Genomic DNA, 14,137 nt, shown 5'->3' on the forward strand with positions numbered 1-14,137 from the left:
AGAAAAAAAAAAAAAAAAAAAAAAAAGCAAAAGAGAGTTGATTATCACTCAAACCTGCAATAATGAACTGTGGAATGCAAAATTATCTAATTAACGTCAAAAAGTACTTCAATAAATAGTTTTCAAGAAGAATTGAGCGTCATTCATAAAGCAGCATCTTACCAAAGTCGTATGGTTAAAACAACAAAATTTAACTTCAACAGCTACCAGTTTCATGGACGAGAACTTCTCTCACATTCAGCTAAACAGAAAAGGCAGTCTTCTTGAAATCAATTCCAACTTGATGGCCAATATCCATGAATTCCATAACCTGTCTTCCAGTTATCCAAATACACGACTTTCTTCACTGCCCAAAATGACACAAAGAGCGCAACCAACATGACGACCCGCTGCGTATTCACATTCCTGACCTTGACAAGCACATGAGTAATGAAAGCCAAAAGCAAGCCAACAATCGTATATAAGAAACCCACAGCAAACCCCTCCGCACCAAGCTGCATTCCTGAGCCTTGATAGAAGAATATCAGCTTGGAGGGATCGTTCCGGTCGGTCATAAACATAGGCATTTTCCGAATAATGTTATGCATTGTACCCGCAACACTGAAAAAGTAGATAAAGATCGCCCCAATCAGCCAGACCTTCCGGTCGTTGAGCAACGTCTCACCCGCAATGATCTTCTTCAAAGCAAATGGCGCCGAAATTAACATCGCAATGACAAGAAAGGTAATTTGATTCTTGGAAAACATTGGGGGTCGATGGATCGGACCAACGACAAGCGAGGTCTTCGACTCTACAAATTCCGCCATCGATTCAGCCAATCTGGAATAGTCGCTCTGGTCCATTTGGTCGGACTTATTGGGCGTTTGATTGGGGCCAATCAGCCGGACATGGGGGAGGGCATTAACGCCGAAAAGGGAGAAACTAGGCTGGGATTCTTTGAACTCAATTTCACAGAAGAATAATTTGGAGCGAGAAGAAGAAGAGGGATCGGGGTTGTTGGTGATGAAGGAGGACGAGACAAGCCCAAATTCACGGCGGAGTTCTTTGAGATGGAGCTCTGATTTGTCGTGAAGCTGTAGGGCATCGAAGAAAATGAGGAGTGAATAAGGTCTAGGGCTTTTCGGTGAGGAAAGGAAACGGGAGACTGACTGGTCGTCGAGATGGATCACACCAGAATCCGATCGGGATTGGAGGGCGATAAGCTCTGCAACTAGATCGGGGCCAGAGGATGATACAGAATTTTGAGCGACGAGGGTGAGAAGGAGAGCTAAGAGGAGAGAGTGCGGGAAACTGGAAAAAGTCGCCATTTTTTTGGTAGAAGCGCGACAGGGTTTGTGCAGAGGGGATATATATATATTGGGTAGACGAAGCCGGAGTATGTTAGGGAACCACTCTTGACTTTCTGAGATCTTTTTTATTTTTATTTTTATAATTTAACCTAAAAATATCAACAAAATAAAATTTAAAAATTAAAAATTAACCAATCTAGTGGTATAAATTTTGGACCCTCCTCTTTCCTTTAACAATTTGGACGAAAAGTTGTCGAAATCTCTTCCTCCATAGGGTCTCCAATTAGGGCTCCGATTACTTTCATTGGTATATTGGATTTCAGCATCGCCTGACCAAGTAGTTTAGAGCGACAACCATGGTCTGCGAGAAGTGTAAGCCTCTTTCTCTCATCTTGCATCACTACCTTCTGTCAATTTATTACGAATCCTGACTATGAGAAATTTCGCTATTAGTTTGCGGGTTACTGAGTTGTTCGGAGTTGTGGATGTAGGTGAAAAGAAGCTATCGAAGGTGATAGTACCGGATAAGTGGAAAGAAGGTGCAAGCAACACACAAGAAAGCGGTGGCCGTAAAATTAACGAAAACAAGCTCCTCTCCAAGAAGAAAAGGTTTGTTCTTCTCAATTATTTCTTCCGTATTTGAGCTTATCAATTAAATTGACATTTTAATTTCAATTTAGGGCTTTTTTACCCTTCACTGGTTCGTGTTCGTCCTTTATTGTTCTATTTTTTCTCATATGCGGGAAAGAAGTGGAGTATCTCTCCGTTTTAGTCTAAACATTAACCCAAAGTTATGAATTAGGGTTTATTTTATAAAGTTCGTGTACACGATCGTATATGCTCTGGCTTCAATCTAGAGACCAAGTTGATCTTTTATCTAGGAGTTCATTCTTGTGATTGTATGAATTCTGGAGATAAAGAGTAGTGATGTCTACTTAACGTTTTAATTGAATGAGATCTTGTAATTAGGAGATTAACCTAGATATATGATATTATCATCCTTAGCATATGAACGACTAATCGATCCTTGATGTCAAGCCAATCAGTAGATGTTATGTAATGTGTACGCATTATACATCCCTGTTACTAATTGAATGAGATCTTGTACCAAGGAGAATAAATTGGGTATATGATGCTGTTCTTTGCATTACATATGATTAATAGATCTCTGATGTCGAACTGATCAACCCAGCTCTCCTCTGGCTCCTTTCCGAGTTCTGAAGTAAAAGCCATCTTCATTGAATTATTCCGTGTTATATGATGTTCTGTTTGTCAATAACATAGTCCTCAATTAAGTACATCATATGTAAAGGCTTGCAAGTCTAGTTTCTATTCTGAATGTTGTTACCTGTAGGTGGACTCCTTATGGAAACACCAAGTGCATAATTTGTAAGCAGCAAGTACACCAGGACGGCAAGTATTGTCACACATGTGCTTACAGCAAAGGTATGAATTGCAACTGAAAATTTATTTTTGTTTTGATATCTGCACATGTGGTTACAATGCATTTATGTGTGACATATTCGAGTTGTGCTTGGCAGGGGTTTGTGCTATGTGTGGGAAGCAAGTACTTGATACCAAGCTTTACAAACAGAGCAACGTGTAATTAGAAGCCAGAACTGATATTCGACTTGTAACTTCATCATCAAGGGTTAATAACATGTACTTTGATCCTGATGTACTTTTCGTCCTGGCATCAATCTATATGGTAAATGACTGGATAGTTCATTCTATTTCCTGATCTGACTCCAAGTGTAATTCAACTCAATATTAACATTTGTTTGTTTTATGAGAATTATGTATTATAAAGCTCTACTTCCTTTCCTGATTGTTTTTGAGGTATTTTCCAAATAGTGCCTACATATCGATCTTGAGTTGACAGATTCTGTCATGATGGATTAGGATTTATTTGACAATCAGCTATTGTTAATAGCTTTTCTGCTCTGGTACATATAATGGATATACCAGAACTGCTTGACGACTTCAGGTGGCTTTGTCTTGGATACACCTTTTAATTCTACGCATTTTCCTTTTAGATGGAGCTATAGCCATATTCTTTTGTACTTACACTTTGGGTATGATCCTTCGTAAGTGATAGGCTATTATGGTTCAGAATTTTTGGTGATACTCGTCTTGAAATGCTTGCCTTTATTGTGACACATGCAAGTGTCACAAGGGCCGAGGGTCGCCCCTTGTTTGTCTTGCGTGTAGGGGGTCACAACCTACTTTCTCTCAATGAAGTTGTGGCACTCTCCTCCACTTAATCTACTCGTTGTCATCGATGATTTTTTCGAGGGCACACAATCGTATCGTTGATTGTAACATTCTCCCCCACTTAATCTCTGCATTGTCCTGATAACGTCCCGAATATCAAACTGATTGTTCGCTTGACCCGCTGACTTGTTCGTGTTTTTAGAATGAATATCAGACCTTTCCTTGGTCTCGAAGACCTAGAGCATAAGCACAACAAAACACAACTTGCCCAATGATTGTGTGTTATCCTTCCATGGGCCTAACTTCACCCACTTTTCGAACTCGACCCATGACTCACCAGGCAAACTATGGAAAAAAAACTAGCAACAACACTCCTCGCCTGAGATAGGGGAGCGCGCCCTAAACGTAGCTATCATGATCTATAAACCGTCGTCATATTCTCTGTGTCGATTTCACGACGCTCTCGGTATGGTTGCATGTCATTAAATTATTTTGTAAAACGAGGCTATTGCTTTCCACACTATTAAATTATTTACCCAGCATTTTTATTTTAGAATGTTTTTGAGCTTTCAAACTCCGGAAATATTAGAAAAGAAACATTGGTCGATAATTAAATGAACAATAAAATGGTCATTGAACCATCATTGTTATGAAATAAGTCCGAGACGCATGAAGACGAAGAAATGCTTCTAAATCAGCAAAATTGGGAAAATTGATGTATGCTAAACTATGAACATACGTGGGTTTAGTGATATTTGAAATTACAAAAGTTCCCTGAAAATTGGAGTGTCTCAGACAAACTTCCATCTTTCTCACTCGGTTGAACCAGAAATCTCGTAATTGGAATTGCACCAAATGAAACCTCATGATTCCTGATTTTCTCTTCTTCTGCGCCTGTTTGAGAACAAAAACCTGCAGAATCGAACTCTTCGTCAACAGTGTGCTTAGCTTTATTTATTAAAATTCAGCAACCTCTAGCTTGCTGATGTTATGACAAAGGCGTTGCCTTCCCCACAGTGGTTTCAGAGTCCTCAAGCCTGTCTCACGGTCTTACCGAAGGATCATTCACTTGCAGGGGATCATAACTCGGTGAATATACCACAAATGCAATGCACAATTCGGAAGTTCATTTCATTGGAAACAAGTACAATCCATATAAACACAAACACAACATTTTCGGAAATCGATTTTATTTGACAGCAATAATAAGGCCTACTGGCCGCTGTTTAACATACTAGAAAGCATTCAAGAAGAGAAGCACAATGCCCAAACCAACAACAACACCGTCTAAAAACCACCACGGAGACGCAGGACGAGGTGAAGAGTGGACTCCTTCTGAATGTTGTAATCAGCGAGGGTCCTTCCATCCTCCAGCTGCTTCCCTGCGAAGATCAGCCTCTGCTGATCCGGAGGGATGCCCTCCTTGTCCTGAATTTTCGCTTTCACATTATCAATCGTGTCAGAGCTCTCCACCTCCAAGGTGATGGTCTTCCCAGTCAAGGTCTTCACGAAGATCTGCATCCCACCCCTGAGACGGAGCACCAAGTGTAAGGTTGACTCCTTCTGGATGTTGTAGTCAGCCAGAGTCCTCCCATCTTCCAGCTGTTTACCGGCGAAGATCAGCCTCTGCTGGTCTGGTGGGATTCCCTCCTTGTCTTGGATCTTAGCCTTAACGTTGTCAATGGTGTCCGAACTCTCCACCTCTAGGGTGATGGTCTTGCCAGTCAACGTCTTGACGAAAATCTGCATACCACCACGAAGACGCAACACAAGGTGGAGGGTCGACTCCTTCTGGATATTATAATCGGCAAGGGTACGACCATCCTCTAGTTGCTTCCCGGCGAATATAAGCCTTTGTTGGTCCGGGGGGATCCCTTCCTTGTCCTGGATCTTGGCCTTGACATTGTCGATGGTATCAGAGGATTCGACCTCGAGTGTGATGGTTTTACCAGTCAGGGTCTTGACGAAGATTTGCATACCACCACGAAGACGGAGTACCAGGTGGAGAGTCGACTCCTTCTGGATGTTGTAGTCGGCCAAGGTACGGCCATCCTCAAGTTGCTTTCCGGCGAAGATAAGACGCTGCTGGTCCGGGGGAATGCCTTCCTTATCCTGGATCTTCGCCTTGACGTTGTCGATGGTATCAGACGACTCGACCTCAAGCGTAATGGTCTTGCCGGTCAGTGTCTTGACGAAAATTTGCATGCCACCACGAAGACGGAGGACCAGGTGGAGGGTCGACTCCTTCTGAATGTTGTAGTCGGCCAAGGTACGGCCATCTTCGAGTTGCTTGCCGGCGAAGATCAGACGTTGCTGATCCGGAGGAATTCCTTCCTTATCCTGGATCTTCGCCTTAACGTTGTCGATCGTATCAGAAGACTCGACCTCAAGGGTGATGGTCTTGCCGGTTAGGGTTTTAACGAAGATTTGCATCTGCCAGGATGAAAACAAGAAATTAAGAACTCCTTCCCCTAAAATCACAAGAACCATACAGTAGCTAAAGCCTAGAGAAAAATATAACTGAATCGGAACCCTAAAATGTCTCAATCCAACTATAATCGTATAATGAATCGTTCAGACTCCCGATATTGCGTAAAGACTAAGATCGGCAGATTAATAAAAAAAAAAAAAAAAAAAAAAAAAAAAAAAAANAAAAACGCATGGGAATCAGAAGTAGACAAAAAATAGGAGAAGAATAAAGAAACAAGTAAAAAAGAGAAAAAAAGAAAACACAGACAGACCTTGAGAGGGTTAAAAGACGATCGATTCAAAGAACAGTTTGACGAACGCAGAATGATAGAAAGGGTTCCGGAGGACGACATTTATAGTTGACAACAAGAACAGTTTCGTCAGTGCGGTAAAATAGTACCATTCAATGGATGACACGTGTAATGCAAGCTACAGAAATTAACGGGAGATAGAGGGAGGCGATAAGAACGGGGACCAGAGGGCAAATACCACGTCATTACTTTTTTTTTTTTTTTTTTTTTAATTTTTTAGTTTATTCAAAAGCGGGGTTGTTGAAATATTATATTTATTTCCAAAATAATTAGCCTCTTAGAAAACAAATTAATTAGCTATGATTTAATTAAATCTATCCATCATTTTATATATATATATATTAAATCTATTTAGTGGGGGACTTAACTTATGCGACCACATATTTGAATACAATGAAAATGGACCCGTCCGGTGCGTGAATATCCATAGTTGAATTATTAATTTATTTTCCATAATGTGACAAGTAATCCGTAAGCAATGGCTTTATTAAATTAATAATCATAGTTAGGGATATTTAAAACAATAATTCAATTTTGGGATGATAGTTGATTGGTTTGGTTGCCCAACCTCTCCAGTTTACTTAGGGTTTTATTATTCATTATTTAATTCAAGGACTTTTTTTCTCTCTTTTTTAAATAAAAATAGTAAAATGCACCCGAAGCTACAAAAACTAAATACCCATGATTGGAAAAGGAAACAAAATATTTATTTTCTCTAAGGGTGCATGCTGAGATCCTGTCTTAAATCTGTTGGAGAGGAGAACAGGAGAATGAAAAAGGCTTTTAAGAGAGTGGATATAAGATCCACCCCTCAGAATAGGAGAATGAAACATCAGAATAGGAGAATGAAACGAGGCCTTCCAGAAGGTGGATTATGAGATCCTCGCCTCAAATAGGAGAATGAAATGAGGCCTTCAAGAAGGTGGATTATGAGATCCTCACCTCAAATAGGAGAATGAAACGAGGCCTTCAAGAAGGTGGATTATGAGATTCAAGTCTCAACATTGGAGAAAGAAACATCTCAACATTGGAGAATGAAAAAGGGCGTTCAACAAGGTGGATATCCACATCTCGGCATTTCTTATAATGAAAGGGAAATCTCTCCCTAATAGACTTATCATTTTAAAAATCTATCCCGAAGAGAACATATGAAAAATGATGAAAAATCCAAGCAAACCAAGTTAATTAGCTAGGGTTTCTAAGGAGTTCCTTCCAAACTCCTGCTATGTATGTGTGTGTACCTGCTTCTCCCTGCATAAAAATATAAACTCACAACAAATACCCATTCTTATTTTGAAGATTACAGGTTGCTATTCTTCCCTCCCAGCTAGGGTTTCTGCTGCAACTAAACACAGAAGCAGAAGTGTCCAAACAATTGCCAACAGCATTCTCTGCCTGCCCTCTTCTGCCATTAAACCCCATATATCACTTTTTGATGACACTTCAAAAGGGGAATTTCTTTTATAGTTCAATGCATTTGGAAAGTTCATTCCTTTGTGGGTTATAGGAAAACCCATCTGTCTTCCAAATTAACGTGATATTAAATCAGAAACATCAAACTACAAGTATGTGTGTATTATTTACGAATCTCAATTTTCTCAGGAAAAAAAAAAGGAAAATCAAAACCCTAAAAAACAGTCTCAAAAAACTAGACTAACTCCAGAAAAGATAGGGAGCAAAAAAGAAAAAGGGTGGTGATACCTAGTAATTTGAGGGTCATTAAGATCCGCCAGAAACGCTGCCATTAAAGATCTCAATCGTATCGCCGTGGGCTACACCATGCCAACGGAAGGAGCGGTCTTCGTCCATAACGTCGCGGTCATAAATGAAAAAGAAACCCTCTGGTGGCAGATGAAAATGCAGTCTCTGCTGTAGCTTTTGCAGCTCTTTCTTCAATTCCCCAACGTTATCTGTTGGGTTCACTTCCATTGGTATCTTTGAGTTCCCAAATTTCGGTTGCACCATTACTTTCAACTTGTTCTTCGACGACCCACTCGTTGCCACCGTTGCAGCCGCTGCCGTTGTCGTTGTCGTCGACGGCTGCGGCGGTGGCGTTGTCATCCCAAGCGCAGCGGTTGAAACTGTAGGCGACGGCCGCAAACAAACCTCAACCTCGGAATTCTCCGACATCTCGCTGTCACGCAAGGAACGTTGATCCTGTAACTCGGTAGGAGAGGCATTGGATTGGAGCATGATCCCGTTGATGGGTCCCACAGAGTTGATGTCGTGGATCCTCTGTTTGAGGCGCCCGATTGAATGGTTCGGGTCGATTTGGGGTTGGGGCTGGGATTGGGATTGAGAATTGTTTTGGGATTCGGAAGCCACGAGGAGTTGAATGCGAGAATGCTGGAGGATTTCGCAGAATTCGACGTCGCGGTCGTCTTGGAGGACGTGGCCATTGAAGATTAGGGTTTGTTTGGGGATGGGGATATGGTGATATTTTTGAATCTTCTCTTTGATTTCCAAAACAGTATCGAAGAAACCAACTTCAATGGCGAACGCCTCTCCTTTCTCAGGTACGAACAACACATCCATTATTGGGCGGCCGGATCAAAACCGCCGATTACAAAAAAAAAAGAAAAAAAAGAGTTGTTTATGTTAGATAATTTGGTTGGGTTTTGATGGTGTTGCTGTAAGTAAATTGGGGTTTCTGGTGTTTTGGGGGAACAGAGTGAGAGGGGGAAGGGTGTGATCATCAGTGGACTCTCATGGTCATGGTAATGCTAATGCTAATATGGCAATGCAGATCGCAATATTGGCGGTTTTATAACTGTAAAGCCGTGATTCTTGTTGGGACTGACACTTTGTTATGCCACTTCCTTCTCTTTTTAGAAACCCCTAATATTTCTTCATAAATATAATTATTTTCACGCAATTTTTTTTTTTATTAAATGAATAATTATTTTATTAATCATTTTTATTTTTATAACCATTTAATTTGATTCGAGATCAAATTATTATCTTAAAAGATTATTTATTAGATCTTCCACGTAAAGGATTTTTTATCTTTAAAAAATTTTACTAAATAAAAACACAAACTCCAATAAGTTACTTAAAATTAAAAAAAAATATATATATATATAAAATTTATTTCTCAATTCACATTCATGTAGATACGACATAACCCAAAAGAAGATAAAGAAGATAGATAGTGTTTCTGTCAGTGTTGATATATATATATATAGTTGGTTCACGGAGAAAAATTAATTGTTTAAGGTTCATAAATAAGATCTTCGCTCTACTCATCTCCTAATTTGTGCCAATAAGGCTAAATCTCAATAATATAATTTGATCAATAATGTCATATTTCCATGGATGATTCGATTTATGTGCTTTTATATGGTAAGTTTCCAATAGTCTGCTTGTATCAGACTATGATGGTTCCATCCCATGTAGTCGTGGTGATTCAAAGTTCTAATTTTTTGAACAACGATAAAATAACACTGAAAAAGAAGCAAAATATTCTTTAATATGGAGAAAATTCCATAAAAAAATTTGTTCACTAGGATACATGGAGTTGATACAAGAATATCATCAAGCCGACTGTATAATTAACAACTCTTCCTGCTTCCAACTTTCCCACCCTTTCCCCTAAGCATGAGTGTGATGTAAATTAGTTCGTGCAACAAACTTCCAGAGGGATAATAAGATGAAAAAGAACAGTCGGAAAGAGGATACCAAGAGTCCTAGGAAGCATAAAGTGGAACTTGACGTGGCCAAACCGCACCTTGGACATCCTTTTGGGTATACCTACGATCCCAAGACCAGGGAACATCTGATAGGATTGAAACAAGTCAGAATATGTAATAAATAAGGTATGTTGCAACCATGAAGGAATGAGTATTGTCTGACCTTGAGGGCCATATGGCTGAGGAGGGAGTTCATAAGGTAAAGGCAATTGAATTACTTCAGACAACGATTCTCTTTTCTTGTTTTCTTGCCAAGCCAATGTCACCAGTTCTGTTTTTTCTTCTAGGTTTTCCGATGGTCTTGACTTGTTCTAAAGGTAAATTGAGTAAGAAAAAAAAAAACACTGTTTCATTTCTTCCCTTGTGAAGATTTTGTATGCATTCCAAGTACTTATTCAAGAACCAGGTTTTGGAATTACCTGTGCTGAACCTCCACTCTTGGTACAAGAAAAACTGTAATCAGGCCTTTTTTGAGGTAGAAAGAGCACCCCAAGCTGTAATGTTTTTTTTTAAGACAAATATTTTAACCTCCGGAAATGATGGCCATAAGATGAGTGAATCCATTGGGTTATCTATCACGGAGGATTTAATGAATTCTTAACCAACGAACACTCACCCATCATGGAGTCAACTCCACATGCCCATCTTAGTAAAAGAAACGATGATAGGCAAATCTAGAAATGTGCAATCAGACCCATCTTTCACATTTCAGACATACCTCGTAAGAACGAATCATTAGCTGAGAATTGTTCTTCTGAAGTGCTCCCCAGGCAGCTTTGCTGAGGTTAGATGATGTTAGCACTAACCAACTGTTAACAATAAACTCGTTTAAGTCTCAGGTCTTCATATTTACACCAAAATTCCACTAAAAATTAACAATTAATAGAGGAGAATTAATTAGTCTGGTATGAAGTCTTACGCTAGTTTCTGACCATTATAACGAGCAAATGTCTTTATGTGCGGCATTGCATGACTGCAGCACAGAAAAGTATGAATGCTCTGATCAAAATCCTCATAGCATAGAGAAGAAACTCTTCTGAGACGGGAAGCCAGCCTCGAGATGATTTAGTTTTTTTGAGTTGGTGTTCGATAATATCATGAGAAAATGCTTTGTAAAAGAAGCTGAAGTATCAGGAATATTTTTGCTGAAACAATATTTAAAAATTTGCGAGTCTAAGACTAATAATAGATATAAAGAAAGATATGCTAACCATCGGCCACTATGGTATGATTTCCATTTCGCCCAATATTTTCTCAAAAATCCCTTATCCACATTCTTTAATGGACTGGGAATGGCGTTTCCAGCAGCATAACCCTATCAAAGGGAAATGAAGTAGTTTGAGCAAAGAGTGAGCTGAACACTGTGCTATAAAATGTACATCTTCCCAAAATAAGTCTGGAGATATATGCCACATTAGTAATCCAAGTTAGCTCGACCAAGGAATCAGAGGAAAAATACAAATTTGTTACTTACTGGACAGCTTCAAAAAATAAAAAACAAAACAAAGAAAACAGGAGTCTGTTTGCATCATTACGCTGGAATTCTAGATAAAGCGTCATCAGCCAATTATCAGGGAAAATGCATTCAAAAGCTGCTGGATAAATATAGTTCTAGAAGGGAGAGGCCTCGTGTTAGCTTTCATGATGATCGCGGGATTTGGCATTGATCTCCACTATTTAGCTCTCTCCTCCACAAGAAAATGTTTACAACTGCTTTTGTTCCATCTTCATTTAGGGGCTTTCTTTCTAATACTTTTCATTGAGGGAGGACATTGTCTGATAAGAAAGCTACAAAAATGTCTTCATTATATTGTCAGTATGGCTTGATTAGCTGTGTTTCTTTATGGAGGCACTTCTACGTTCATCTTTCATAATAGGAAGAGTTTTTGGATGATTGGAAAACAAATCCAGTTAAGGATGTTTGAATGGCATGGATGCAAAGAATTGGAGCTATCAATTTCGTATCTTGGAAAATTCTCTGATCAGTCAGTATCTTGAGGTTGAAGATAAATTTTATTTTGCTCAAAAATTGATTTGGTCAAATTGGTGATATTGAGAAATACCCAAAAACAAAGGAGTTCAATCACTTGGGCGAGTTCTTTTTCAATCAGCAAGTGAGTTAAGGTTTCAAAGGGGTGAATAAACTATTGCCATTTGGATTTATTTTTGTTCGGATGAATTTTCATTTTCGATCAGAGTATATTTGAAACATGGAAAGAAGCAGGTTTTGATGAATTTCCCCGGGGTTGTCCTGTTTTTTGTGCAGTCCATACTACTGGTTTTCTTACAGGGGTTACTTAACCCCCAAGCCTTCTTGGTAATGGTAAATGTTTGGAATTTTGCAACAATCCTAGGTTCTGAGTTTGAGTTTCAGAGGGTCTGTCAGAGCTAGCATTTGGGCGTGCAAGGATTTAGTGGGGTGAGGGGTGAGGTACTATTATCACAGTTAACAAAAACAAATTGGAGGGGGAAGAAAGAAGAAAACATCATAGAGAGGTTTCAAATGATAACCTATTCAGTAGTACCTCCAGAGAGCATCTGACATCTTCCACAGTAGGCCATACTATTAGTGGTTCCCCAAGGCCAAGAGGTGTTTTATCAGCTGAAGAACCTGATGATAGTGATGCTGCAAACTCGGCCATCCATTTTTCATCCAACGATCCGAGGGAGGAGAACTAGAATATGGCACAAAAGATGGGCACATGAGCATAAGAATTTTTATTTATTATCTTTGAAATAAATTCCAAGACCTGTAAGATTAATGGAAATCGCACCGCATAGCAGGAGAAATATGGTTTTGCACACAATAGAATGTACCACTACGAGTGTTTGGTCCATTAAAAAACTCATTTCTATTAACTAGTGAGGTTAGTAATTTACCTGGTAAACAAGAGGAGATCGCTTAAACTCTTTATCAAAAACACATTCCTGGAGAACAGAACGTAGCTTCATATGGCCCCACTTCTTTAAATGGCGACCCGTATGATATCCAGGTACAGAAGCGATCAATCTAACCTGAAATCAAGTGTGCTCCATACTATAATAGATTAGTCAACAAGATCAAAATAAATACCAAAAAATGATCCTGGAAATGGAAAAATACAAACTTGGGTAATTGATCAAGTACCGCTGCATTACTATAATCAAACTTTCTGAAAAACGATGGATTGACATTGAAGTTTCCAAGTGCTGGAAAATTAGCAGGAAATTCTGGCCACTGCAAATAGTTAGGAGGAAAAAGAATAACCATTCCCATTTTCAATACGGACGATATGCTGAAGAAGAAGAACCATCCTACAGCAACTTAGTCTTATCTCAACGGCAGTAAGCACATATCTAAATATTTTCACGTTTTTTCTTAGTAACTATGTTTGTACCTTCAAAGCACTAAGATAGTCAACCAAGTCATCTTCAAATGCACATCCTCTTGTAGAGGAATTTTGATCTTTCCAAGGGAAATCTTGCATCCACAAACCTTGGCTTTTGTTGTTCCAATCAACATAGATTAGATTTGCGGTGTGTACAACCATTCTTATTCCTCGAGGATAGACAAGAAATATTGCTTTTGAATGGTGAGTCCCAAACGATATGGGTAGTGGTGGTTTGTGCAAAATCCAATTTGCAGGCTTCTTCCTCTATGATCCATATAACCCAACGGTTAAATTCTGCCCACTTAAATGTAAATTTAGTTTAAATTAAAACAGTCTACCTTCATATGATCCAGTGTTCCATCACCCTCGCCATGAATAACCAGCACGTGAGGGACTTTTGCAAGAGTGGGACATGCTGCACCAAATACAGTACAAAAAAACATATGGTCAGGAAAAAACTAAATGAATCACAACAAATTAGTTGGTGAAGTCACGTAACAACTGACCGGCTTAAAATTAAAATGCTTGTAAAACCAGAAGCAATAATGACAAAACTAGATTCAGAAACTGCTTATCTGATGAATGGCCGAATGCAATAAAAACATGAATATCATGTAGGACTAGATAATAACCTGTCTGTGTACACATTACTCAAATTACACCGACCAACTTCGATGAACCAGGAGGAAGTTCATAAATATGAAACAATTAAAACATGCAAAAAAAAAAAAAAAAAAAAAAAAAAAAAAAAAAAAAAAAAAAAAAAAAAAAAAAAAAAAAAAAAAAAAAAAAAA

The 14,137-nt window shown here is 38.9% G+C and overlaps 5 protein-coding genes across 8 annotated transcripts in view; 1 reads left to right on the forward strand and 4 right to left on the reverse strand.

Annotated features, from left to right (window-relative positions):
- Nucleotides 1–55: 55 nt before the first annotated feature.
- On the reverse strand, nt 56–1,369 carry LOC111478529 (probable dolichyl-diphosphooligosaccharide--protein glycosyltransferase subunit 3B). The gene has a single exon (XM_023122825.1). It carries the CDS (start codon nt 1,305–1,307, stop codon nt 270–272), a length of 1,038 nt encoding a protein of 345 aa, XP_022978593.1. The 5' UTR covers nt 1,308–1,369; the 3' UTR covers nt 56–269.
- A 134-nt stretch (nt 1,370–1,503) lies between these two features.
- On the forward strand, nt 1,504–3,118 carry LOC111478789 (cysteine-rich PDZ-binding protein). Its single transcript, XM_023123256.1, has 4 exons — nt 1,504–1,661; nt 1,781–1,898; nt 2,644–2,735; nt 2,831–3,118. The coding sequence occupies exons 1-4, from the start codon at nt 1,646–1,648 to the stop codon at nt 2,893–2,895; spliced, it is 291 nt and encodes a 96-aa protein (XP_022979024.1). The 5' UTR covers nt 1,504–1,645; the 3' UTR covers nt 2,896–3,118.
- A 1,481-nt stretch (nt 3,119–4,599) lies between these two features.
- Nucleotides 4,600–6,309, reverse strand: LOC111477953 (polyubiquitin). The gene is made up of 2 exons (XM_023121966.1): nt 6,245–6,309; nt 4,600–5,936 (listed from the first exon to the last, which is right to left on the reverse strand). The coding sequence occupies exon 2, from the start codon at nt 5,934–5,936 to the stop codon at nt 4,791–4,793; it is 1,146 nt and encodes a 381-aa protein (XP_022977734.1). The 5' UTR covers nt 6,245–6,309; the 3' UTR covers nt 4,600–4,790.
- Nucleotides 6,310–8,002: 1,693 nt separating this feature from the next.
- Nucleotides 8,003–8,818, reverse strand: LOC111478395 (biquitin domain-containing protein 7SL RNA1-like). Its single transcript, XM_023122627.1, has 2 exons — nt 8,322–8,818; nt 8,003–8,276 (listed from the first exon to the last, which is right to left on the reverse strand). The coding sequence occupies exons 1-2, from the start codon at nt 8,816–8,818 to the stop codon at nt 8,003–8,005; spliced, it is 771 nt and encodes a 256-aa protein (XP_022978395.1).
- A 941-nt stretch (nt 8,819–9,759) lies between these two features.
- LOC111478138 (tyrosyl-DNA phosphodiesterase 1) overlaps nt 9,760–14,137 on the reverse strand; it is a 6,389-nt gene continuing 2,011 nt past the window's right edge. For 2 of the 4 annotated variants that reach the window (XM_023122263.1, XM_023122261.1), the window contains 11 exons: nt 13,682–13,758; nt 13,350–13,607; nt 13,100–13,189; nt 12,853–12,987; nt 12,498–12,647; nt 11,184–11,287; nt 10,892–10,945; nt 10,691–10,781; nt 10,392–10,466; nt 10,136–10,283; nt 9,760–10,058 (listed from right to left, as the gene is read on the reverse strand). In XM_023122263.1, coding sequence (XP_022978031.1) covers nt 9,970–10,058; nt 10,136–10,283; nt 10,392–10,466; nt 10,691–10,781; nt 10,892–10,945; nt 11,184–11,287; nt 12,498–12,647; nt 12,853–12,987; nt 13,100–13,189; nt 13,350–13,607; nt 13,682–13,758 — 1,271 coding nt within the window. In that variant the 3' untranslated portion in view covers nt 9,760–9,969. The remainder of the gene's footprint in view (nt 10,059–10,135; nt 10,284–10,391; nt 10,467–10,690; nt 10,782–10,891; nt 10,946–11,183; nt 11,288–12,497; nt 12,648–12,852; nt 12,988–13,099; nt 13,190–13,349; nt 13,608–13,681; nt 13,759–14,137) is intronic. The other 2 variants (XM_023122262.1, XM_023122264.1) reach the window with 2 other exon arrangements.

Source organism: Cucurbita maxima, unplaced genomic scaffold (assembly GCF_002738345.1).
Source record: "Cucurbita maxima cultivar Rimu unplaced genomic scaffold, Cmax_1.0 Cma_Scf00004, whole genome shotgun sequence".
Taxonomy (NCBI): Eukaryota; Viridiplantae; Streptophyta; class Magnoliopsida; order Cucurbitales; family Cucurbitaceae; genus Cucurbita; species Cucurbita maxima.

What these genes read in the sequence shown, in the direction of transcription:
- LOC111478529 (XM_023122825.1), bottom strand. Translation starts at nt 1,307, where the DNA reads ATGGCGACTTTTTCCAGTTTCCCGCACTCTCTCCTCTTAGCTCTCCTT.
- LOC111478789 (XM_023123256.1), top strand. An exon ending in CTCCTCTCCAAGAAGAAAAG is followed by an intron (nt 1,899 to 2,643) that starts GTTTGTTCTTCT and finishes TGTTACCTGTAG; the next exon opens with GTGGACTCCTTATGGAAACA. An exon ending in CACATGTGCTTACAGCAAAG is followed by an intron (nt 2,736 to 2,830) that starts GTATGAATTGCA and finishes TGTGCTTGGCAG; the next exon opens with GGGTTTGTGCTATGTGTGGG.
- LOC111477953 (XM_023121966.1), bottom strand. Translation starts at nt 5,936, where the DNA reads ATGCAAATCTTCGTTAAAACCCTAACCGGCAAGACCATCACCCTTGAG.
- LOC111478395 (XM_023122627.1), bottom strand. Translation starts at nt 8,818, where the DNA reads ATGGATGTGTTGTTCGTACCTGAGAAAGGAGAGGCGTTCGCCATTGAA. An exon ending in ACAACGCCACCGCCGCAGCC is followed by an intron (nt 8,277 to 8,321) that starts GTCGACGACAAC and finishes GGTGGCAACGAG; the next exon opens with TGGGTCGTCGAAGAACAAGT.